Source organism: Rhineura floridana, chromosome 1 (assembly GCF_030035675.1).
Source record: "Rhineura floridana isolate rRhiFlo1 chromosome 1, rRhiFlo1.hap2, whole genome shotgun sequence".
Lineage (NCBI taxonomy): Eukaryota > Metazoa > Chordata > Lepidosauria > Squamata > Rhineuridae > Rhineura > Rhineura floridana.
The window spans coordinates 322,032,705-322,055,933 of NC_084480.1; the positions used below are offsets into that span (position 1 = coordinate 322,032,705).

Here is a 23,229-nt window from a genome sequence, read left to right on the forward strand (position 1 = left end):
CTGAGAAGGCCCGCCGCTCCCATGTTCCCAGCAGATGTGCCTGTTGGGGTGGGCAGGGCCGAGGGAAGGGCTTCCCCTAAAGAGCTTAAAGCTCAGACAGGCCCATCTGGGAAGCTGAGGCCCTTCAGGTAACCTGGACACAAGCCATATAGGGCTTTATAGGCCATAACCAGCACTTTGACTTCTGCTCTGAAGCAAGCCAGAAGTCAGTGTTGTAACAAAGGAGTCGTGTGCTCTCTGTGAATGATTGCCCTACTCTCCAGGCTGCTGTGGTGGGGAATTCACCCAGCCCACTATCTGACCTCTGGCAAGGGTTTGACACCTTCCCTACCTCCCTTGCCAATTCAAGGAGCTGAACTATTCTCTGGTGCAGTTTTCTGCCAAGGCCTGGCTGGTCAGGAAGGGTCCCCCTCATTCTCACAACCTTCAGTTCACCTCCTTAACGTGGGACCTTCAAGACTCGCTTATGCGCCAGAAAAGGCTAGCGATGCCATGGCTGTCTTCTCCAACAGCAAGTCACACTCAAGGGGGGTTCTTTAAAGACCTTGGCCTACAGTAGCACTCCCAAACTTTGGTCATCCCACATCCTTACCAGCTGTTTAAAAATTCCATGGCAAGGAAAGCAGGAAAAGGGTGGACGCTGCAAGAGAGGGGAAAAGACAGACTGAAGTTCCTCCTGAGATTTGTTGTGCTTTTCCTACGAGCCAGCTAAACAGATTTGAACTAGGAAGAGCACAGTAGCATCTGCCTTGGATGTTAAGGACAGCTGGGTGGGCTTGTTAATGAAAGCATTATCTGGGTCCATGCTGTTGCAAGGCACAAGAGGCAGAAAGCTTCCTGGCCACAGGTGCTTCAAGTCTAAAACAGCCGCACTGAAGGAAGGAGCCCAGCAAAGCAGCCAAGGATGAACAGGAGCGTGCCCACAATTTCAGTGCTTCATTTGAGTTGGGAGAGGGGGCAGGGAGTGCAGGACAATAGGAGGCTTAAGGAATAGGTTTTGGGGAAAGGATGGCTGCTGGAAGGGGTGCCTCATCCCCAATTTCTGTTAAATCAGGAGCAACATGACAGAACCTTTTGCCCAGCCAGCCCTCGTGTTTCAGCAAGGTAGGGCAGTCATGCGGAAGCCACCTCAGCTCAGAGCTGGTTTCCCAGGCTTACCCAGCTGATGGGGAAAATATGGGGCTGGAGGCAGCCAAGTATCACCCCACGTCCCCAGGAGAGCAGCAGCAAAGGTTTCTCTCAGTCCTGCAGGTTCAACCCCGGGGGTGATTCTTGCACGTAAATATCAATGGGCAGTAGAGTCAAAGAGGAGCGGCAAGCACTTCACACACTGTAACACAAGGTCATCACCAGGCCCCTCAGGCGAGAGCAGCGAGGGGTGCAACTCTCCCAGGGAAATTCCCCCAGTCTAATTCCCCAGCCACTTTGGTAAGTGGGAGACCAAATCTCCTGCCCCCTCCCTTCAGTGGCTTGAAAGAGATTAGACTAATGCATGAATAAGCAGCAACTGGCCACTCAACGTGGTGGACACAAGGAAGGGAGGGGCTGCCCCACCATCATGCCCCACTTGTGGGATTGCCAGAAGCACTTAGCTGGGCACAGTTGTAAAAACAAGGAACTGGGCTACATAGATGCCCCTTAGTTTAACTCAACAAGACAATTCTTGGCACTATTCCCCACCATCTCCCACCCCAAATCTAATGTCAGGCTACCAGAGACTGCTAGCAAGCCACCTTCGGTTCTCCACAAAGGTCTAGTCCCAAACAGCCAGGGAGTTAAGAAGAGCCCTTGACATGGTTTCTGAGAAGCAAATACTTTATTAAAAATAGGTTGTCTGGTTGTATGTACAAATTCTACCAGGAGGAACAATGGATGAACTCGTGGACACTTGGGGGTGTGTGTGTGTGTGGCTCCTGCCCCTTCCAAAGAGTGGCAGGAGGGCCACTGCTTCTTGAAGAGGTGGCCAGCAATGACGAGCCTTGCCAATGTCTGTGTGCACGACGGGAGGAGGGCCCTCTGCCCCCCACCAGCTTCTGCCAGAAGCCCTAGTACAGTGTTGTGAAGAGCAGACAGTCCACAGCTGAAGGAAGGAGACAGGGGAGGGCAAGTGGAAGGAAACAAGGGGGGGGTTGTGAAAGTGGCAGCACTGAAGAGCGGTCTATGCTCTGGTGCCTGGACCAGCCAGCTCCTGCAGAGTGGCTCTGGCGTGTACCTGGAGGGAGGAATGCACTTAAGACACACAACTACACACTGTGGAAATGGGTGCCGTGACTTGAGAAGGCTCCTCAGCTCACGGGCCTTCTCTTCAAGATGGGGATGCAGCGCTCAATGTGCACTTGAGGGTCCCGTTGCTCTGGAAGACGAAGAAGATGTGCCGTGCCCAAAAGATGCACCCTGACAAGGCAGGTTTGAAGTGCATGGAGGAGGGTCCCCCTAAGTCCACCACTTCACAAGTCCTGCCAGGGGGGTGAAGGCCCTCAAGCAATCCTGACAAGGCGGCCCAGGGTCTCTGCCACCTTCACCCGCACGGCCGTCACAGGGTCCTTCAGCAGCACAGTCAGAGCTGGAGGTGGAACAGCAGAGGGAGGGAGTCAACAAGGCAAGAATCCCACTGCCGCCTTCAAGCAAGATGCAAGCCTGGACCCAAAGGGTCTCCATCTTCACGCCTAAAGCAGCTGTGGCCCCCACGATTCCCACCTGACCAGAGTGGCACTTGAGCCAGAGCCCCATTCCACAGAGCTGGGCAAATGACCTGCAGGGCAGTGGGCAACTGAGGGTCACAGCAAGCGCCTCTGAAGGGCTGAGGGCACCCGTCAGCGCCATCTGCTAATGGCTGGCACACCCAGCTGCCAAGGGGAGCGAGGGGGGCAGGAGTTCCCCTCAAGCAGTAGAGATACAATAATATTTTTCCAGTAGCATGTTTACACTGCAAATCCAAGACTCTCGCGTCCCTACAGAGCGAACGAGACAGCCTGATTTATGTGCTGAGACGCTTCCCGTTGGTCAGCCCTGGACCAGCTGCAAGAGCTCCCCCAGGGGGTCACTGGCAGAGAGAGCTCCTCGCGCTCAATACGGGAAGCTGTGGTGACCCCATCCGGAACCCTCGCTCCCCCCCTTCCAAAATATCCCCCCGCTATTGCAAACAGACGGGCCTCTCTTCAGGACCACTCCAACAGCCAACGGAAAGATAGCTTTCCCTTTTTTAGTGGTTTTTAAGCCCTGCTGGAAAGCACAGAGATTTTCCGAGTCTTACTCTAAACGATGAGGTCACTGCTGACAAAACAGCCCTGAAATCCAGGAAAGTTAGTTGTTCAACTGGCTTCCTCTGTTGCTCTTTGAATGGCAGACCCCCTCCTCAGTGAGGGACTGTGCCATGCACAGTCATGTGCCAACAACGAAGTGCCAGTCTTGTTCCACTACTTATTATTAAACACACTTAAGTGCAACCAGAGACACTGGCGGGTGGAGAGAATGGCCCTCAAGTCTTCCCACATCACATCAAGGGGACCAGTGGCTCTCGCCTGCAATGCCCCAGGTGGTCCTACGTCATTCATCTGCTGCACTTTACGGATTTTTAGGCAAGAATGATTCCAGCTCACTTCAGTTCCCCCCATACACGGAATTCATAGCCCAACATGAGAGACAGTGTGGTGTAGTGGTTAGCATGTCAGACTGGGACCTGAGGGGCCAAGGTTCAAATCCCTGCTCAGCCATGAAGCTCATTCGGCGATGTTGGGCCAGTCACAGTCTCTCGGGATAACCTACCACACAGGGTTGTTGTGAGGATAAAATCAGGAGAGGGAGGGCCATGTTTGTACACTACCTTGAGCTCCTTGGAGAAAAGGTGGGATATAAATGTAATAAATAAAGACAACCTCCGTTCATATAAAGATGAAAAAGGCCTGATAGTCCCAGCTCCCCCGAGGAGAGAAAGATCACATGGCTCACGTACACTATACATGCACTTGACCCATTACCTGCATTTGGCACACCTTTCCGAGAGGCGTGTCGAGGCCTATGCTGCCTTAAAGTCTGCCACAGCCCTAAACCAACGTCTTCAGGAGGCCTCAGTTGGGAACTCTTCCGGCCCCCTCCTCAGTGGTGGCAGGAAGGCGGTGGCGCCTGCCCACCTACCTCCCGCCTGCCCTCTGCCCCAGAGCCCTCAGCTGCAAGTGCACAAGACGAGCCCAGCAGATGCCGCCGAGGAACTGCCATGCCCACCCACCACCACTAGGCAGCTCGTTTTGGGCATCCCGAAAGGGCAGCAAGTAGTGGCTTAATTTAGGGGGAGGAGGAGGATTGTATTTTTACTGCGAGAGATGAGGAAAGGCCATTGGGTTTTCTGCTTCAGCTGTCCAAATGCACCCAGCAGCAAAATGCCATGGGCACCGAGTCCCACCACTCACCAGCGATGAGCTCGTCCAGGTCCAGCTGCTGGCTGTGCGCTCGGCTGACGTGAAGAACAAGGAAGCCTGGAAGGGAAGGGCAAGAAGAAAGCACCAATGGCTCAGGGCCACCCACTGCGGCTGGACCAAGCAGGCAGGATGCCAAGAGCTGGCCAGACACCCGAGGTAAGTTCTTGTGCCCAGCTGAGGACAAAGGGGTGGCAGGGGAAGGGCTCTGCCCTGCCCTGGGTGCCTCTTGCCCGCCTCACCTACAAACATGGGGGCGGCAGCACGGATCTCCGGCCAGCTGCTCTTGAAATAGAAGAGGTTGGTGGCAACCAAACGACTCAGGCTATCGGGGTAATTCTGCATCTACACAAGAGGAAACGAAAGCCACGGAGGTGAGCAGCTGGGACTTCATGGGGAAGAGTCCATCCCTTCAGCAGAGCCCATTCATAATCTTCTCTCTCTCCCCCCCCCCTTCTAGCCTAATTTTTCAGGACTGGCCACCAGTCAAACTATGAGAAGGAGGACCCTGAAAAGTTGCTGAATATTTCAGTGTTATCAATTGGCAAAAGCACCTCAACTGCTGGAGACGGTCCAACAAGAAGGCCTCATGAAGACCAACTGACGTTCCGTCTTCCCTCACTTCCCCATCCATCCCTCGGGCCCAATGCAGAATCCTTTAAAGCCCTAAGCAGATGGAGACCAGGATCTCTAGAGGATGGCTTCCACCCACATCCACTTGCCTGACCTCTCAGGTCGAGCATCCAAGGCTCTGTTGAGAAGGTGGGCACAAGCAATGGGGCCTTTCCAGTCAGGCTGCTCTTTGTCATCTGTGTAGTCACAACACACACTTGCACAGAGTAGCATGATGGAAACTCCTGGAGCTTCAAAGAGCTGTGCACCCCTGCCCTTGAGCAGAAAAACCCTGTGCTACTGCCTGTCTCAAGGGCAAGGCTCTTACCACTGAGCTTCATTTTGAACAGTCCCTAAACAGCACAATAGGGAGCGCTGGAGCTTCAAAAAGCTCTCAAATGACTTTGGAATGGCCCCTTGCCCGCCTCCCTTGCCCTGCAGCCTGGCGAACACGGGTTTGCCATGGGTTGTCTTGCGTGCATTTTAACTGTTACTTAAAAATATTATTTATTGGACTTATTAGTTGCTCACCACAAAAGAGTCTAAGCAACATGACAGAAAGTTAGCAGCCAATGGTATAGCATAAACACCAAAATGAGTAAATTATAATAAAACCTCAGCAACAACCCATAAACAGACCCAGCAAAACTTTAAAATTATTCAGGCCTGTGCCGTTAGGGTGTCAGCCGCCCCAAGGGTTCAATAACAGAGAGGAAAACTGCTTCGGAGGCCAGGAGTGGGACACAGGAGCGCCAACTCCTCAGCAGGACAGTTGGGAACTAGAGTGTGCTCTGGTCAGGCAAGGCCTCTGCTCCTCAAGCCCTCAGTATCATACTCACCAGGTGTTTGCAGACATCATTCATGAACTCGCCATAATGGAGGCTCCGGTCCTCATGAAGGTGGTTTTGGAACATGTCACAAAGGACGGGGCAGCCCATGCTGGGGCCACACCGGCGCAGAGCAAACTTACAGGCCTGCAAGGAGGGATAGTGTGGGCTGTGAGATGCCACCAGATCAAGCTCCCCACCCCGCTCCCCAAAGCCCCACAGCAGGACGCAAACCTTGATGACCTCTGGCTTTGGGTCCTGCAAGTGAAGCAGCAATGTCACCAGCCCGTTCAGGATCTGCTCAAAGAAAGCATCCTCGCAACTCCCAGCACTGAACTTGGTCAAGTGCCCAAAGAGAATGATGGAGCACTGGCGGAGCTCCCGTTTCTCCTGCAAGGGAATCAGCACCATCGGACTGGAGCCAAACCCGCCCAGGAAGGGCCCCGCCCTCTTCCACTTTGCCTCAGGATGGAGTGCGTGTGCCCCTCACCCTTCCCTAGGAAAAGCTTCCCAAGCAGAGAAGGACCAACCCACTTCACTGAGAGCACCAACTCAGCCTGCACAGCTGAAAGGGGAGGACCAGGAGAAGGCCCAGATCCTCTTCCCCTCCAGCCTGACGCCAAGCGCACTCTCTTCCAGCCCATCTCCTCCTTCTCCTGGTTGGTGCGCCTTCCATCTTAGATGTGGAGGACCAGGTCACCACCACCACCACAAGGTGTGTGTTTTTTGCCCTGTGACCCACGGTCCCATGCCTGCCCCCTCCCTGGGCACCTTGCCCTCTCAGAGGCTGAGCTGCCTTCTGCAGAACACCCAGCAGCAGCCGCCCCACAAGGCCTTGGGAGGTGCCTCTGATTCTCCTTACGCTGTCGAAGAAAGGCCGTATGCGGATGGCAATGTGGAGCAGCATGGAGTGCACGTCCCTCTCCTCTGTGAAGGCCAGGATCTTGGACAGGCTAGACATGGCCTCCAGGGCGACCAGGCTGTGGGGGTCGTCCTTGTCATCCATGCCGTTCATCATGGAAGCCAGGAGCTGAGCCCCATGCCGCCTCACCTGCACGAGCCAGAGAGCACACCAGGGAGGGTCAGAGCCAGCGCACACCCTTTCAAGCAGGGGCCTTGGGCAGGCGCTCCAAACGGCTCCCGGGGACGGCACCACTAGGTGGGCCAAACTCCCTGCCACGGTGCGGCTTTTCTGCTCCAGTACGAGCACTTCAGCCATGGCTTGCTGGGTGAGTGGAACGTGGGGAGGGAAAAGGGGGATCGACGTGCTGGGAGGCCAGGCTGGGTGAAGGAGGTTGAGTGGAAGCAGAGAGGGAGGACACGAGGAAAAGGCTAGAACCTTGACAATGCAGTGAGAAACCTCATGGTCGTATGGGCACTTCCCTTGGTCTGACAAGCAGAGATTTCTCTGCCTGGAGGCGAAGCCAGGAAGGCAAGGCCTGCCATTTGCAGCTGTGCTGGGCTGGGCAGAGCCACTCTGAGAGGAAGGATTACAATGGGGCCAATATGCAAACACCACGCGTATGGTGGCCCCGGGAGCAGCCCGCCCTCCCACCCGCTCAAAAGCTGCAGCAGGAGCTCCGGCAAGGGGCCATCACAGGCCGCCTGCGCCTGCTCAAGAGCAGCGTATTCTGCCGGGCACGAGATGGCAGCCGCCCTGGCATCGCTCCTCCCTCACCTTCTCCGGTGAGCCTGAGGCCATGTTGCCCAAGCCACGAAGTGCCAGCATGCGCACGGGGGTGCAGGGGTCACGCTGCCGGGCCGTCATGCTGTCCATCACGGACTCCAGGAGGACCAGGTCATGGACCACCTTGCTGTTCAGCAGCTGAAGGACACAAGCAGCAAGCAGCTGGCAGCGGGAGGGGTGTTGCTGCTGCTTGCCTGAGCCCACCCAGCAAGCATCATGGCACCAGCTTCCCAGCCCCTATCCATCATCATCATCATCATCCCCCACTCCAAGGGGAACATCCCCCTCCCCAGCCCCAACTAGCATCTTAAGCCAGGCCCCCACAGCACAGGGTGCCGCCAGAACCTGCCTCCGTGTCTCTAGAGGAAGAAGGAAGACCCCCCCCACCTCTGCCAATGCCTATCCTTTGGGGCGGCAGAGGAACTGAGGAGATCTCCCCAGGGCATGCTGAAGCCTGGCTCCCACTAAGGCCACAAGCCCAGCCACCCCAGAGCGCACTTGGGCCTGGGCTCCAGCAGCCCACTGCTCTTCTAGATGTGCTCCAGGCCTCTCTCCACAGGCAGGCTCCAAAGGCCAGGCCAAGCCCCCCAGCCAGCGCTATCCCCGCCCTCCTCCCCAGACCGCCCCCCTTGGCCTCTGCCCCTGCAGTGGTGGGAGCGGAGGGACCTCAGCAGCTCACACCTCAGCCCTCATGCCCTGCTCCTCAGAGCTGCTATTTTCAGCCCTCAGCCGGCCACTCCGGTTCTGGGCCCACATCCAGCAGCAGGCCTCCCCTCTGCTTCATCCCAGGCTGCTCCGTCAGCTGAGAGTTCAAAAGGTGGTTTATGAGCGTGGCGGCGGTGCTGGCGCAAGGGGCCGCTTTGTGTAACAAAGACCACTAGAATGGCCCCCCGTGTGAGGTGGTAAATCAGGCAAGGGAGGGCTGGCGGGTGGGTGGATGTGGCCTGACTCACTCCATTCCTCAGGATGGTATGTCAGGAACGATGAGGAGCAGGAGAAGGGCTCAGAACAGCCCCCCCCCCCAGTTCAGCAAATGGGAGGGACCCTTGAGAAAGAGGGGCTGTGGAGGAAGCCTCCCCAAGGCAGGCAGATCAGTTTGCTACACTCCTCCCCTTCTGCTAGCCGGGGGAAGATGACAAGTCAGAACTCACATCTCAATCAGGAACACGGGGGGGGGGGGAGCTGTGGCCCTCCAGATGTTGCACTCCCATCATCCCTGAAGTGCCGCAGATGCCTCCCCCCAAGACTCAAAACTTTTTGCGCTGCCATGTGCAGCCTTTTCCTTCCCTTCCAGCACACTCCCCAATTGCGCCCCTGCCTCATGCCCCGTGGCCAAGCGACCCCCTCTCCAACCCCCTCCCCCTCGACTCACCTCTGCAAAGAAGGCCGTGGCAGTCAGCCGCTGGCTGTCGTAGATGCTGTTCAGCATCGGGGAAAGGGTCTTCACAATCAAGGCGAGTTTGGGCCCAGCATGCTTCGCCATGGCGCTGGGAAAGAAGGGAGATCCCAGCCCAGTGAGGCAGGCCCCTCCCCAAGCATGCAGCTGTCAGACCCCCTTCCCACCCACCCCCACCTGGGCTCCTTGGGAAGCTGGAGGAGGAGGAGGGGGCAACCATGACTCCACAGCCCTGCAGACAGGAGAGCTAGCACCTCCTGCAGTTTAGCCAAATGGAGTCCGCCGTCCCTTCCCCACCTCCCAGCCACCCCAGCCACGGCTGCTACTGGGAGGCAGGCTGGCAGCCGCTGGGTGCACCCAGTGCTTGTGACCTGACTGCCCACACTAGGGGGCCCCCCTGACCATCCCTGCTTGTACCCCAAACTAGACCTACCACTGGGCTCTCTTCCACTCAGTCCCACCAGGAAATTAACGGCATGAACTGCCCCCACCCCCTTGCCCACAGAAGCAGGCAGGGTGCCACACCCCCCACACCCACGTTCAAGCACCAAATCCAAAACTATGCACAAGATTCCCCCCAAGGAACAGGCCACCCCACTCATGCTTCAGAAGACGCGCTGCTCACAAACCCGGGACTCGGAGAACAGGACAGTGCCTGTGTGGCGGCCGGCTAGCAGGTTTCTTGCCAGGGAACCCTTGGAATTGCGGCACACACCTCAAGGCAAAAGGCTGCTTCGGTGAAGAGGCGCTTGGCAAGCGTTGGCGACAGCACAGGGCATGTTCCAAGACCTCCCTGTGGCTCAGCCCAGGCCCAGCCCACCCGCTTGCAAGACGGACTGGACTGAGCGCTACTGCGGAGGCAGCGGGAGGCCCCTCCGCTTACCTGGCCAGGAGGGCAACGCCGTCGTGGTGCCTCTCGACGCTTCGCAGACATTCCCAGCCATTGCCTGCGGCCACAGCCTTGGCCACCTCTTCGCTGCCCCCCTGGGTCAGCATGGCCTTGAGGGTCTCCACAGCAGAGCTGGGGGTCGGGGGAGAAAGGAGCAGGAGGTATCAAGATCACTTGCTACTCTAGAGGAGGGGGGGAGCTCCACCTCTCGGATTGTGTCTGCAACCTCTCTCCCCCCTAGTGGCAGCAAGGGAGGTGCGAGGGAGAGGCAAGCAGTAACTCACAGCTACTTCACCCCCCCCCCGACAGCAGCCACCCTGTGAACCATTCAAGACAATCGACTGAAAAGTTACAAAGTCCAGAGCTGTTTAAAGGAGGTTTTGTCTGCGTTAATATTTTATTGCACTGCGGGTGGAGCGCTACATCTGGGAAACATGTGTAACCCTGTCCTACCAGGTCCAAAACGTTAGGCTCTGGGATCCCAAAAGCCAGAAATGTGCGTTCACACCCAGGCCCCTTGACAGCATCTGGCCCAACCTGCTCCTCCCCTCCCCCAAGTTGGGAGAGTCTCACTGCTTCCCAGAGGATTCGGCGGGGGGGAGAACAAACCCCCTTCTCCCCCCAACCTCCTGGGCACTTGTGCGGCCTGCCTCTGAGACTCCCATCTTTCCCAACGTCTCCAGCCAGAGTAGATTGTGCCAGGATCAAACTCTGAAACCAGCTGGGAATCCGCTCCCCTGGCTGGGCAGATCTCTCAAAGAACAAGCTACGCGTCTCCTGGTTCCAAGGTGTGGTGGGGACCCTGTGGCTCCAGAGAGGTTGCTGGACTACAACTCCCAGCATCCCTGTCCATTGGCCATGTGGCTGCTGGGACTTGGAGTCCAACCACCTCTGAAGGGCCACAGGCTCCCCAGCCCTGGTGAAGGGAAAAGGAAACCAAGAAATGGTGCAGACACCACAACACTGTACCTTGCCTGCTGATAGGCCAATGATCTGTGGATCCCATCACAGCAGCAGGATTTTAAGGGCAGCAGCTGACTTGGAAGTGGTCGACAGCTGCAATAGCCACCGAGCACCCGAAAGGGCACCTGCAGCCGTGCGTGCCAAGGCAGGGGGGCACTGAAAGGGATTCCCTGACTAAATGGGGCATGTCATGCCAAAGGAAAGGGCCCCTGACAAGCGTGGGCTGCTGCAACATGCACATGGGCACAACATCAGCAAGGACATAGCCGCGTTGGAGCAGAGGAGAGCACACAGTCAGCCCAAGGCATGATGGTACGTGACACTGCCACTGTCGCCTGTGAAGCACACACTGCCACCGGTTCCACTTTGCCCTCCTCCTGTGGAGAAATTTCTCACACTACCTTAGGCATTAAGCCAAAACAATCAAATGCCAAGACTGACTACAGGCAAGCATCCTCTCCCCAATTTGGGGGCGAGGAGAGAGTCGGCACCTGCACATCCACGTGCATACAGGGCACAGGAGATGGGCCAACCCTGCAAAGCAGAAATGTCCACAGAGAAATGCACTGTCTCTCCAGGACTGGGGGTGGAGGAAGTGAGGCTCCCAGTGGTTTGTGGCTTTGAACGTGCATCTCCTCACCGCCACCTCCAATCCCGTTTCTGTTCAGGGAGATGCTTTCTTCCCCAGCACCGTGCTGTTACAGCACCGCCTCCCTCCCTGCAAAGAGGGCCTGGGCAGCTCTCTCAGCCAGCCAGTCAATTCCAGCAGTTGGAAAACCTGCCGTAATTCAATCCGGCAGAGCCCAGCAAGCACGGGTACCTCTGCACCATGCGAGGAATGCAAATGCAAACCACAAACCAGGCTGCAACAGGAAGAGCGATTTAATATTTCCTGATTTAGGGGAGACGAGTGTCCCCCGTGGAGGTCAGGCCTGCCTTCATACCTAATACATTATGGGCCGTGGAGTATTATGCAGCCCTCAAATTATGCACGCAGCACTTGCAATCGTGTTTATGAAAAAACAAAATCAGTTCCACATGGCAGGTAAGGAAGCTGCTGCGTTTCTACATACACCCCTGCGACCAGCAGCTCAGTCGTTTGGCCAAGGAGTACCTGCAGGGGTCCAGAGTCCGGAGGGGCTGCCCACGGCCAGCGCTCTTCCTCTCCTTGGACTGCATGTTCTTCGGGAGCTGGACACCCACCGTGCAGCTGACCCGAAGGAGGAGAGACACAAACAGCTCGGCATAGAGGCCTACGACGGCTGGCCCAGACTCCGGCACAGACATGATCTCATGCAGCGCACATGTAGCCTTTGCGCAGGGTGGGGGGGGGGAAGACATGGGAAAGATTAGAAGGGATCATCCGTACCTGTACAAAGCTTTGCTCAAGAGCAACAAGGGACACCCGCGGGAGGCTAAGCAGGCGGTCACAAAGGCAGAGGGGAATGAAGCCCACACGGCAAGGACCCCTTTCCACCCGGCCACAGAAGGCGCACCCCAGGCCATCCAAAAAGTCACTGGGAGCAAAAAGTGCCTTCCGACACAGAGAGCTTGAGGGGTGGGCTCCCCTGGGAAAAGACCCCCCCCAAGGGGCACAGATATTCAGGCACACACATTCCCTGCCCACAAAGGCAGCTGAGGGGAACTGAGGTAGCAGGCCGACAGTGGCCGATGCTCCGGCCTCTCTAGCAATTCAGAGGCAGTGCTTGAGGAGGGGAGCTTCTGAGCACGCATGCATGCGCACAGATTCCTCCACCCCCAGGCCCAACACACAATGGAGCCTAGCCCAGTCTGAGCCTGGGGGAGAACGAGCCGGAGCAGCTCCGAGGGACACCATCCCTGGAGAAGACAACTACTTCCTTCAAAAGGAACAGAGCCCCACGGCAGACGGCAGGAAGAGCCCCGGAAGAGCCCCTTCGGCCTGAGGCAGCAGGCAGGACAAAGCCCTGAGCTCCAGACAGCAGCTGTGCCCAACGCACTGAGAACACCGAGGGCCAGCCCACCTCCAGGCAGAGCCAGACAGAAGGACCGGCAGCTGGAGAAGGAGGAGGAACAGCCAGGCAGAAAGCCGTGAACAGATGGAGTCCGCCTGAGGAGAACAGAAGGGACCCTGACAGGCAACACCTCTGGGGAGCAGCTGACAGAGTGCTGCTCCCTGGCCTGGCCTGCTACGAAGGGGGCGGGGTGGGGAGGGGAATCACACAAGAGTCCCCCCATTCTTTAGGAGCCCCAGCTGGACAGCAGTCCAGGAAGAGGAGCGTGCCGGAATGAGCCTTGCTCGAGGAAGAATTGAGGAGCCCGGCTGAAATCCTGCCAAACGTCTGGAGGGATCTCGCATGCAGGGCATGGAGGCAGCAACTGACTGCAGCGGCAACATCCCCTTGAGCCGCCAGCTGTCTGGGATTCAGAGGTACACTGCATCGGAACAAGTTCCATCTCACAACCGTGTCAAACAGCCAATGGGCCGAGCTCTCCATTAACGCATCTAACCTTTTCGAGCCTATGCTATACAACCGGGGATGAACCCAACGGGGAAGGGGGCGCAATTCACCCCAAACCAGGGAGGCCCGGGAAAAAGAACTCTGGGGCAGGATGTTAGCAAAACTCAGGAGACCCAGGAGACCTCGATATAGCCATCCTTAAAGCTCTCAGTCCAGTCCACACACACACACGTGCAGAGGATACGGTCACCAGGACTAGCGGCACTGAGCAACAGGAAGCTCAGGTATAGAACGGGACAAATATCAGCTGACAAAACTTGATTTTAGGGTAGTGCTTAAAAATGTAATTTTAAATTGCTTAATTGGATTTGGACTGTTTAGTTCCCTCAAGCATCTCCAGAGGCAGCTTCTTTTTAAACAAAAATTACAGTGACAGAAATACTTGGAAGGCTTTTTTCCTTGGCCCAACCTGAGGGCCTTTGACGGTGAGCAGAGAATGCACGGCAGCCAGATTTGTGCTCCAAGGTCCCTGCCTTTGGTCTGTGCCCAACAGGCCCTTTTGCGGGCCTGTCCAAGGGCCACCTGCTCTGCGTGCAGAAGATTCCCAGCAGCATCTCAGGTACAGCTGGGAAAAGGCTAGACCCATGGCCTGACTCAAGATATGACGCTTCCTGGGTACCTACGCTCTCTGCTGAGCCATGAGGGGGGCACGGGGGGCTCGGGGCATTTGCCGCTGGGAAGCGGGTGGGGTGCAAGGGCAACTCGCAGGTCTGAAGGGTCTGCTGTCCACAGGCTCTGGCTGCACGGGGTGAAGCGGCTGCACGGGGTGAAGCGGCTGCACGGGGTGAAGCGGCTGCACGGGGTGAAGCGGCTGCACGGGGTGAAGCGGCTGCACGGGGTGAAGCGGCTGCAGGCAGGCACATGCGCACAGAGCCCCCAAGAGGTTTCTGGGGGGTGGCATCCCCCTGCTGCAGCCCACTGAAAGAGCAAAGGGCTGAGCTGATACAAAAAAAGAGGTCGAGGGGTACAGCAGGGAGGTGGGCTGGCTTTGAACATGATGGATTCGCTGGCATCTGTGTCTGGGTCAGCGGAGGACGACACTTCCACAGCTGCTTTTCCGCTCAGAGAGCGGCCAAAGCAGCATTTGTTTTCTTGGGGGGATAAAATGCAAAGTGATCCCCCTGGAGGACAAACACCTGAGAGGGTCTTTAAGAGCTGGCGGATTAATGGTAATAAGCATTATATGGCAATGCCCTTCTTTCCAGAGTCCAGGCCTGGCCCGAGCAAAGGACATGAGAGGGAGCGGCGGGGTCAGCAGGGGGCGGGGGGGGGGGGGGGAAGAGAGAAGAGGAGGAGCCATGAGGCAGGCAGGCAGGCAGGCGGGACACTCACCGAGAGGGGGAAGAAGGTCGCCACGCGCTCCGAGCTGCTTCCCCGCAAGAAGGACTTGTTCTCCTTGTATGGGACATCCCGGTTGACTTTATCCAGAAGCAGCTCCAAGACCTGGGAAGCCAGAGTGAGCTCAGAGGCCAGCGCCCTCCACATAAGGCAGCTGCAGCTGACGTTCGGAAAGAGAAGCAGGACGCACGTGAGAGGCTTGCCAGGGCCACCAGCCCCGCGTGGGATGCTGAGGTGGCAGGCAAGCGGCTTCTGGGAGCCCAGCACAGACGTTGCAGGGCACCAACTGGAGACCAAGGCTGCCCCCCCCCACGCAAGCAGGGCACCACCAGGAGCACCCCCGTTGCCTAGGAGAGTCTGCTACGGAGCGGTCAGGTGTGTGCAGGGAGGGCCAGGCCGGGTGGCGTCCCAAGCACTGCCCGCGTACTCCACACACATCCAGAGCCCGGAAGTCCCAACACTCCAGGCAACACCAGCAGGCGCATCCCTCATCTGGGATGCTCAGCCCAAGGATGCTCTCCTGGCTCCAGCTGCCTATACAGCAGAGGCACCCTCATTCGACAGCAGCACTTCCACTGCCTGACAGGCCGGCACCGTCCTCTCTGCCCCATTGTGGAAACCCCAGGCATGGGGACGGTCTACAAGAATGGTTCCAGAGACCCACAGCCAGACCCACAACAGGAAGACGGATGACAATCCTTCCTGCAGGAATGTGCAATGCTTGTTTGGGGAGGGGGTGAAAGGGAAAGAGGCAACTTCCCACACAGGGATTGCCAATGCTCCTCCTTGCTCTGCTGGCGGGCCTGGGCCATGCAGTGCACCATGAGGAGTCCCCACCTCAGCCGGAGCCTTCTGGAGGGCTGTGTGACACCTTCATACCTTGCCCAAGCCCGAGGCACCAAGGGGACGCCCTGAGAACACACACCCTGCCTCACGGCCATTGAGCAACAATAGTTGAAGGACTTTGACCAAAGAGCCTCCAGCGCCAGCTGACAAAGCTCACGTCAAAGCAGGGGAAGGGGGGGTGCGTGTCAGAGCTTCCTACCTGTCCAGGGGAAGCTGGTTGCTCAGGAGGCTGCAGACGACGGCGGCCTTGTGCTGGGTGGCCAGAATGAGGACCGTCTGCTGGGCAGCCTTCCGGACAGAATCCTCTGTCACCTCCCGCAGCCTGGAGTGCACCACCTCCAGGATCTCAGGCACCTGCGAGGGGGGCGAGGGAAACAAGCTCAGAGCCTGTCACAGGGGACCCCGCTATGGGCTGCTCTCTCGGCTCGCTTGCCTACCACACGCAACGGTATTCCCACAGAGTTTGGGGGGAAATCCCTTCTGCCCCGCCCCCCAAGACAGTCTAACCTCCCTCAAGCACCCCCACCACCAAAGACAGAAGCACTTCAGAGCTCATAGCCTGCAGTTGAGGAATGGACGATATGGCCTGACCCCCCCCATGAAATGTAGAAGAGCTCTCCCTGCAACCCCCTCCTAGCACAAACAGCTCCACCACCCTAAAACCTTTTAACATAGCTCAATCCCAGTACATCACATTTTAGCCCCCACCCAAAGCCTCCAAGCTCCCCTGCAGGCCCACCTCCATTCCGCCCCTACCCCCTACAAGAAGGGGCTCCACAGAGAGGCCTGAGCAGAGAGCCCACCCAAACTAGGCCCTCCCCCCAAGAAGGCAGAGGACCCTAGCCTAGGGAGAGGTGCCATCCACAGTCGGCAGGGCTGGCCTGGCTGCTGGGCAAAACAGAGGAGTTGCCACCAGGGCTCCTCCCGGCATCCCTCCACAGGCCGGGGTCAGATGAGCACCGCACAGGATGGACTGGGTTCAAGGGGAGGGGGAGCCGTCACCTTCTCCAGCAGGACAGCCCCACGCTCCTTCAGCAGGGAGTTGACCACCACCGTGGCTGCCCGTGAACAGTTCTTGTCAGGGTCCGACAGCCCCTCCAATGTCGAGAGAAGAAGGCTGAGCAGCTGATCAGGGGGGAGGCGCTTGGCAGTGACCTGGTTGGGAGGACGACAGAGGACTGACTTTTGTCAGGCAGGCCCCGGTGCCCAAGCGGAAGCCCAAACCCTTTGGCAAGAGAAGGCTCTCCTGCAAATGCTTCTTATAAGCGCCTTGGCAAAGTTCTCCTCTAGCACAACACGAATCCCATTTCGGGGGGGGGGGCACAGTCAGTATGGCTCACTACTGAGTGCCAGGGACCCCCGCTCCCAAGGCTGGGGCAAGGCCACAGGTGTTCCACGAGGGGTGATGTGGGGACAGAAAGATGACCCAAGTACTGGCCAAGGAGGTGAAGAGTGCTCTTGCCACTTGTGTAGCGCTGATTGGGGGGGGGGAGCTGCAAAATGAGGCATTTCCCCTCCCCACAAATCCCCTCTTTAGCCAGCCTTGGACACCAGAGTGGTAGAAAGCCAGCAATCCAGCTACACAGACAGAGGCCAGTGCATGGATCAGGCCTCAGCCCTGTGCCAATAGCGCTTTCCCTGCACCCCACCATCCACATGCAGTATGCAGACACCTGAACTCTTGCCCTGGACGTGAGAGGTAGTTTCAGAAGCACGTGGGCTGGAAACTCTTCCAGATGAGATTCGGGGGGGGGGGCTCTCTTCATCACTAGCAGCCACTGCCCTCTATGCACCCCCCCAGTGCAGGAGCCTCTGAGCTGGGCCCAGAGCTCCAAGGGTCTAGCCAGAGGAAGGAGGCTGGCCCTGCAGTGCTATTGCTAGGGGCCGGGGGGCCGAGATGCCCACAGCTGATGGCTCTACCTTGGCAATGTTGCAGCACACCTGGTAGAGAACGTTGACATCTGGGTCCTTCAGGCCTGCCCTCATGGCTTTCAGCCTCTCCAGAGACTCGTCTTTATGATCCCGAGAAAAGCCTGCGTGGGGAGAGAGCAGCAGCCTAAGTCCAGGGAGCCACCAGAGCCTTTTTGATGGGGCTATGCCAGTCTGTGCCACACAGCTGCCCCTGCTTCTAAGACCACCACCCACTGGCCTTGGCTTCCCTGGCACCCTCAGTGGGGCAAGCAGGATTGTGCAAGCGGGGAAACACCACACCCCATCGCCTAGTTGATGCCACCGTCTCTCCAACACATGGCCCCAAGTACAGTCCCCATTTCTGTCCCGTCAACAGAAGAGGAGGGATAGAGCATACGGTCAGGGATATGCTGCCCTCTGCTGCCCAGAGAAAATAGATCGCTAGCTAGATAGGCCAAGGGCCTGACTCAAACGTAAGGCGGCTTCCTGTGTTCATGTTTTTATTATTTATTTTATCAATCACTTCCCATAAAATATCCCAAAACAATTTGACAATAAAAACAATTTCACGTCCAGTACAGATACAGAGCTAAAGAAAATCATTTAAAAGGCTAATTGAAAAAAAGAAAGGTCTTCAATAGGCACCAAAAGCAATAGAGTTGGGGCCTGTCTAATATATTCTGACATCGTGCATAAGGGGCACTCCTGATAGGACAGGGCAGCATCTGCCGGGTGCTTTGTCTTGCAGAGTGCAACGATTGGCTGGGCATCCAAGGGGTCAGACAATCTTTTCAGAATCCCAGTCACAAGCAGCACAGGGCTTTGAACAATCTGGGTTCTGGCCTGGCCGTGGGACTGAGTCAGCCTCAGTTGCCCCGATGGATGACCTCTCCTGAAAGCAGGAGAGGGAGAGTGTGACCTTGCTCTTGCTTCTGAATCCCTCTACAGCTTCCATACCATTGGCCACAGTATCCTTCTGGATCAGCTCCACGGAAGGGAATTGGGGGCACTGTGTTACAGGTGGTTCCAGTCCTACTTACAAGACCCCTCTATTATTAGTTCCCCTCTATTCAGCACTGGTTAGGCCTCATCTTGAGTACTGCATCCAGTTCTGATCTCTGCACTTCAAGAATGCAGACAAACTGGAACAGGTTCAGAGGAAGGCAACGAGGATGACCAGGGGACTGGAAACAAAGCCCTGTGAGGAGAGACTGAAAGAACTGGGCATGTTTAGCCTGGAGAAGACTGAGGGGAGATATGATAGCACTCTTCAAGTACATGAAAGGTTGTCACACAGAGAAGGACAGGGATCTCTTCTCGATCATCCCAGAGTGCAGGACACGGGCTCAAGTTGCAGGAATTTCAACTGAACATCAGGAAAAACTTCCTGTTAGAGCCATATGACAATGGAACCAATTACCTAGAGAGGGAGTGGGCTCTCCAACACTGGAGGCATTCAAGAGGCAGCTGGACAGCCACCTGTTGGGAATGCTTTGATTTGGATTCCTGCATTGAGCAGGGGGTTGGACTTGATGGCCTTAGAGGCCCCTTCCATTCTATGACCAAGTACAGAGAGCAGTGTTGAGTGATTGTTTTTTGGGCCCCTGGCAGTTGCACTATGGGGTGCGCCTGGGTACCATCTTATCCACAACACTATTTAATATCTATATGAAGCCACTGGGAGCAGTCATTAGGAGTTTCCGGACAAGGTGTCATCAGTATGCTGAAGACACAGCTCTACTCCTCCATTAACATCCAAAGCAGGAGAAGCTGTGCAGGCCCTGGACCAGTGCCTGGATGCAGCGATGGGATGGATGAAGGAAAATCAGCTGAGCTTGAGTCCTGCAAGATGGGGATGCTGTGGGAAAGTGGTTCCTGTGTCTGAGAAATTGATCAGTTGCCTGTCCTGGACGTGGTTGCATTCCACCTGAAGGAGCAGGTCTGGGGTCTGGGGGTGCTTCTAGACCCAACTTTGTCACTGGAGGCCCAGGTAGCCTCGGTGGCTAGAGGCACCTTTTACAAGCTGTGCTCGATAATGACAACTATGGCTGCTTATGGAGCAGAGCTTGACCATGGTAGTTCAGGCACTGGTGACCTCAAGAGTGGATTACTGCAATGCCCTCTATATGGGGCTTCCCTTGTGCTTGACTCGGAAACTGCAGTTAGTGCAGAATGCTGCAGCATGTTTGCTGACAAAAGTGAGACCCTGTCAGCATGTAACATCTCTGCCGAGGGATCTGCACTAGGTGCCGATTTGTTGCCAGGCCAAGTTCAAGGTGTTACTACCAGTATATAAAGCCCTTTCCAGCTCAGGACCACTTTACTTGCAAGACTGCCTTACCCCATATGAGCCCACTCGAGTGCTTTGCTCTGCGGAACAGGCAGTGTTACAAGTGCCACATAATACTTCTTCCGCGCTTGTAAGAACTTGCTCTTTTACGTGTGGCAGCAGCTGTTCGTCGGAGTGCCCTGCCTATTGACATCAGGCAGGCGCCATCACTTTATTCCTTTCAGTGCCTGCTTGAAACTGTTTTATTTAGGAATCCCTGTCCAGACACATATAGGTTGATCTGTTTTAATTTTTTTTAGTTAGTAGCTGTTTTAAACATGTTTTTAATTACTTGTTTTTAAACTGTTTTATTGACAGTTCTAATGTTTTTTGTAAACTGCTTAAAGGTCTTTACATTCAAGAAGTATATAAACTTTATATGATAAAATATATAAATAAAACACACCAGGGCCAGCACCATGAACTTAGCCGGACGGAACCAAATACAACAGAGGGGATACTAATCCTATGGAGGAACAAGCCAGGGATCATCAGCAGGACTAGAGAAGATGCCATTGTTTACTGAAAGGTCCAATTAGGAAGGAGTGGGCCTTCATGATTGCTCCCCTTCCCCCCTGGCCATCGACTGTTACCTTCATAGTACAGCTGAATGTAGAGAAGGGCGTAGACACAGTCAACAGCGTGCTGGCGTATGCTGGCCAGGGAGTCGGTGCAGCGGGGGGAGAAGAGGGCTATCAGCAGGCCCACGTTGTAGAAAGGGACCACCGTCTGGGCAGGGGAAGATAGGCCAGAGGAGCACCTTGAGCACGAGTTGGCCCAGAGGCTGCAATGCTCTGCCCCGCCCCACCCGAGGGCCAAACTGTGCCAGGACAACCCAGGCTGCGGTCAAAATAACACAAGCAAGCAGGGTCACGGGGTCTCAAACAGAAGAGCAGGCAGAAGCAGGAGGGAGGCTTGGGGCCAGAGGGACTAAGTACTATGAAGAGCTGCAGACAGCTCCCCTGGTGCAGTGGCTTCACGGCCTCCAGATCAGACTCCATGCAGAGCCAAGGAAGGCGCGCAGCAAGAGCACTCCACTGGGAACGCTGCCACCAGCACCAAACAGGCTGCTCACCAGTCCCCCCTTGGTCTGTGGCCAACACAAGCCAAATGGCTCATACATGTGGAAATTGGAAGCTCTGGACAAGCTGATGGAGCCGTCTAACTTCAGGCAAAACAAACGTCGTTATCCCCAACTGCTAGAAAGGACACTGAACCAACACAGAAAACTCACACTGACGTTCAGCTTCTCCTGATAGAACGCCAAGATGGCGGCACTCACGTCCACAGCTCGCTCCCGCTCATGTTCCTTGGTGGACTTAATCCAAGGGCTCAGATGCTGTGGGGACAGAGATAAAATGGCATCTAACCGGGAGAGGTCCTGTAGCACTTACGCGTGCAGGGGGGTCGGCAGCAGGGAAGCCACAGGCCCATCGCTTGCCCGCGATGGCCAGGACCACAAGAGTCCCCGGAAGGTGGCACCAAGAGACTGGGCAGCCAAGACCAGACAAAGGATGCCCCAGGAGACTCAGCTGCCTCAGGCAAGATCCTTCGGCCCTTCCCAGACGGAATCAGGTGAGGCATCAGAGCAAGACTCTTCTGGCGCAGTGTGTGGAGCCCATGCCAGCCTCACCTGGTCTATGGGGAGGGGAGGGGCACGTTGACAGGGGACCGAGATGCCACCACCTCCCTCTGCCCCCCCCTACCTCAAACATGGTCTGCAGGCCATGAGGAGTCATGTGCCTGTGCAGCAGGCTCTTCAGCAAGTCCTTGAGGGCACAAAGGGTGTCGCACCACAGAGGCTGGCAAGAGCAAGGAAGAGAAGGCGAAGGTTAGGGCACAGGTAGCTGCTTCCTGCATCGCAGCTGGGAGTGGGAGTGGGCCGCTGGGAAAGCCAAGCAGCTACTCTCCCCATTCCCACCCGTGGGGAAGCCCAGCCCAGAGATGCCCCTGGGTAGGTGTCTGCCCACTGCAGGGACTGCTGGGGGTCCTATGAGCTCAAGGCACATGGCACCTGTGTGCAGGCACGGCCAGGCGGAGGGGATTTGCAAGGTCGAAGCCACATGTACACTTCCCCAAGTTAAAATCACCTAGAAATCCCTCTGGGGGGCTGATTTACAAATTCCAGAAGAGCCTGCGGCAAGTAGTTACCAGTGCCCAAGTTGCATTGCTAGAGCAACTGGGTGCTTACAAGCGCCTTGCACGGCATGCCCACAAAGCTTTGTGGAAAGGCCTGGCAGGGACGGTGGGCCACAGCGCTCCCCCCTCAGGAGCTGCCCCTTGTACCTCTGTGCAGCCAGCCTCCAGCCCCGGCCCGTCTCTCTCCTTCAGGGCTTCTGGCAGCGGGAGGGAAAGGACAGCGCCCAGGCAAGTCTCCACCAGCTCAGCCTTCTCTGCATCGTTCAGAGGCGGCTCCAGGACGCTGGAGAGCAAGTTAAGGACTAGGAAGGGTGAGTTGTCGCAGGGTCGCTCCCAGGGAGAACAATGGACTGGCCAGAGGTTCAGGACAGACAAGGGAGAACTGTCACACGAGGGATGCTTAGCATAGGGATGTCACAGATGTGGCAACATCCAGCGGCTTCAATGGCTTTATTCAGGGTGTACTTGGCAAATTGGGAGGAGGAGCATTACCAGCAGCTGAACAGCATATCTGGAGAGCAACGCAGGATGGCTGTTGCCGCCATGCTGCCTTCCGCACTTCCTGACCTTGGTCTGATTGGGCAGGGCTGCATGCCTTTCTGGACCCATAAACCCCACATTTATTTCATTTTTTAAAAAGCCCTTTCAGTTGGACACCATTTGAAACACAAAAGTGATGTCCTCAGCTGGCGTTTCCAACAGGGTTACTGGGGGGGGGGGGAGGAAGAGAGAAGATAAAGGATACACCAGGAGCATGCAGGCAGCCATTGCCTTCTGGCGGATGGGAGTCCGCAGGGAGTCCAGAGGTTCTGCCTTGATAAAATCCTGCAGAGAAGGAGTTGAGAGAGAGAGAGAGAGAGAGAGAGACCGGCCTTCACAGCCACTCCCACTCTGGATTACCACCCAGTTGCACATACAAGGCTCTCTCTGCAAGTGTGAACGAATACCTAAGGCTATGTCTTGTCATGAAGATTAAAAGAGTAGACCAGGCAGATAATTCCTAGACATTTTCAAAGCTGCTCAAAGGAGGCGGCGGAAGAGGAGGCATTGCCATTTCCAAGGCCACTAAGCAAGAGCAGCAGCAGGCTTGCATTCCAGCAGGTTTATGGGCCACCCTCAGGAAGGCCAAACAAGAGATGGGTTGATTCCCTATAGGAAGCCACAGACCTGAACATACAAGATCTGAGCAAGGTGGTTCATGACAGATGCTCTTGGAGGTCACTGATTCATAGGGTCGCCATAAGTCGTAATCGACTTGGAGGCACATAACAGCAACAACTCCTTCAGATGGAACAGGCTGCCCAGAGAAGCTGTGGAACCCAGTGGTAAAGGAAAGGCACTCTGCATTGGCTCAGAGCACTATTCAGCAGGTCACCTTC

General features: G+C 56.3%; 1 protein-coding gene across 7 annotated transcripts in view; it reads right to left on the minus strand.

Annotated features, from left to right (window-relative positions):
* Window positions 1–1,797: 1,797 nt before the first annotated feature.
* MROH1 (maestro heat like repeat family member 1) overlaps window positions 1,798–23,229 on the minus strand; it is a 68,525-nt gene continuing 47,093 nt past the window's right edge. For 5 of the 7 annotated variants that reach the window (XM_061607194.1, XM_061607193.1, XM_061607192.1 and 2 more), the window contains exons 25-43: window positions 22,596–22,675; window positions 21,998–22,133; window positions 21,418–21,513; window positions 20,946–21,050; window positions 20,305–20,440; window positions 17,392–17,504; window positions 16,474–16,626; window positions 15,671–15,825; window positions 14,620–14,785; window positions 11,901–12,097; window positions 9,818–9,955; window positions 8,911–9,025; window positions 7,530–7,676; window positions 6,714–6,902; window positions 6,086–6,241; window positions 5,864–5,998; window positions 4,655–4,757; window positions 4,407–4,472; window positions 1,798–2,563 (exon numbers count right to left, since the gene is read on the minus strand). In XM_061607194.1, the coding sequence (XP_061463178.1) occupies window positions 2,478–2,563; window positions 4,407–4,472; window positions 4,655–4,757; window positions 5,864–5,998; window positions 6,086–6,241; window positions 6,714–6,902; window positions 7,530–7,676; window positions 8,911–9,025; window positions 9,818–9,955; window positions 11,901–12,097; window positions 14,620–14,785; window positions 15,671–15,825; window positions 16,474–16,626; window positions 17,392–17,504; window positions 20,305–20,440; window positions 20,946–21,050; window positions 21,418–21,513; window positions 21,998–22,133; window positions 22,596–22,675 (2,472 nt within the window). In that variant the 3' untranslated portion in view covers window positions 1,798–2,477. The remainder of the gene's footprint in view (window positions 2,564–4,406; window positions 4,473–4,654; window positions 4,758–5,863; window positions 5,999–6,085; window positions 6,242–6,713; window positions 6,903–7,529; window positions 7,677–8,910; window positions 9,026–9,817; window positions 9,956–11,900; window positions 12,098–14,619; window positions 14,786–15,670; window positions 15,826–16,473; window positions 16,627–17,391; window positions 17,505–20,304; window positions 20,441–20,945; window positions 21,051–21,417; window positions 21,514–21,997; window positions 22,134–22,595; window positions 22,676–23,229) is intronic. The other 2 variants (XM_061607197.1, XM_061607198.1) reach the window with 2 other exon arrangements.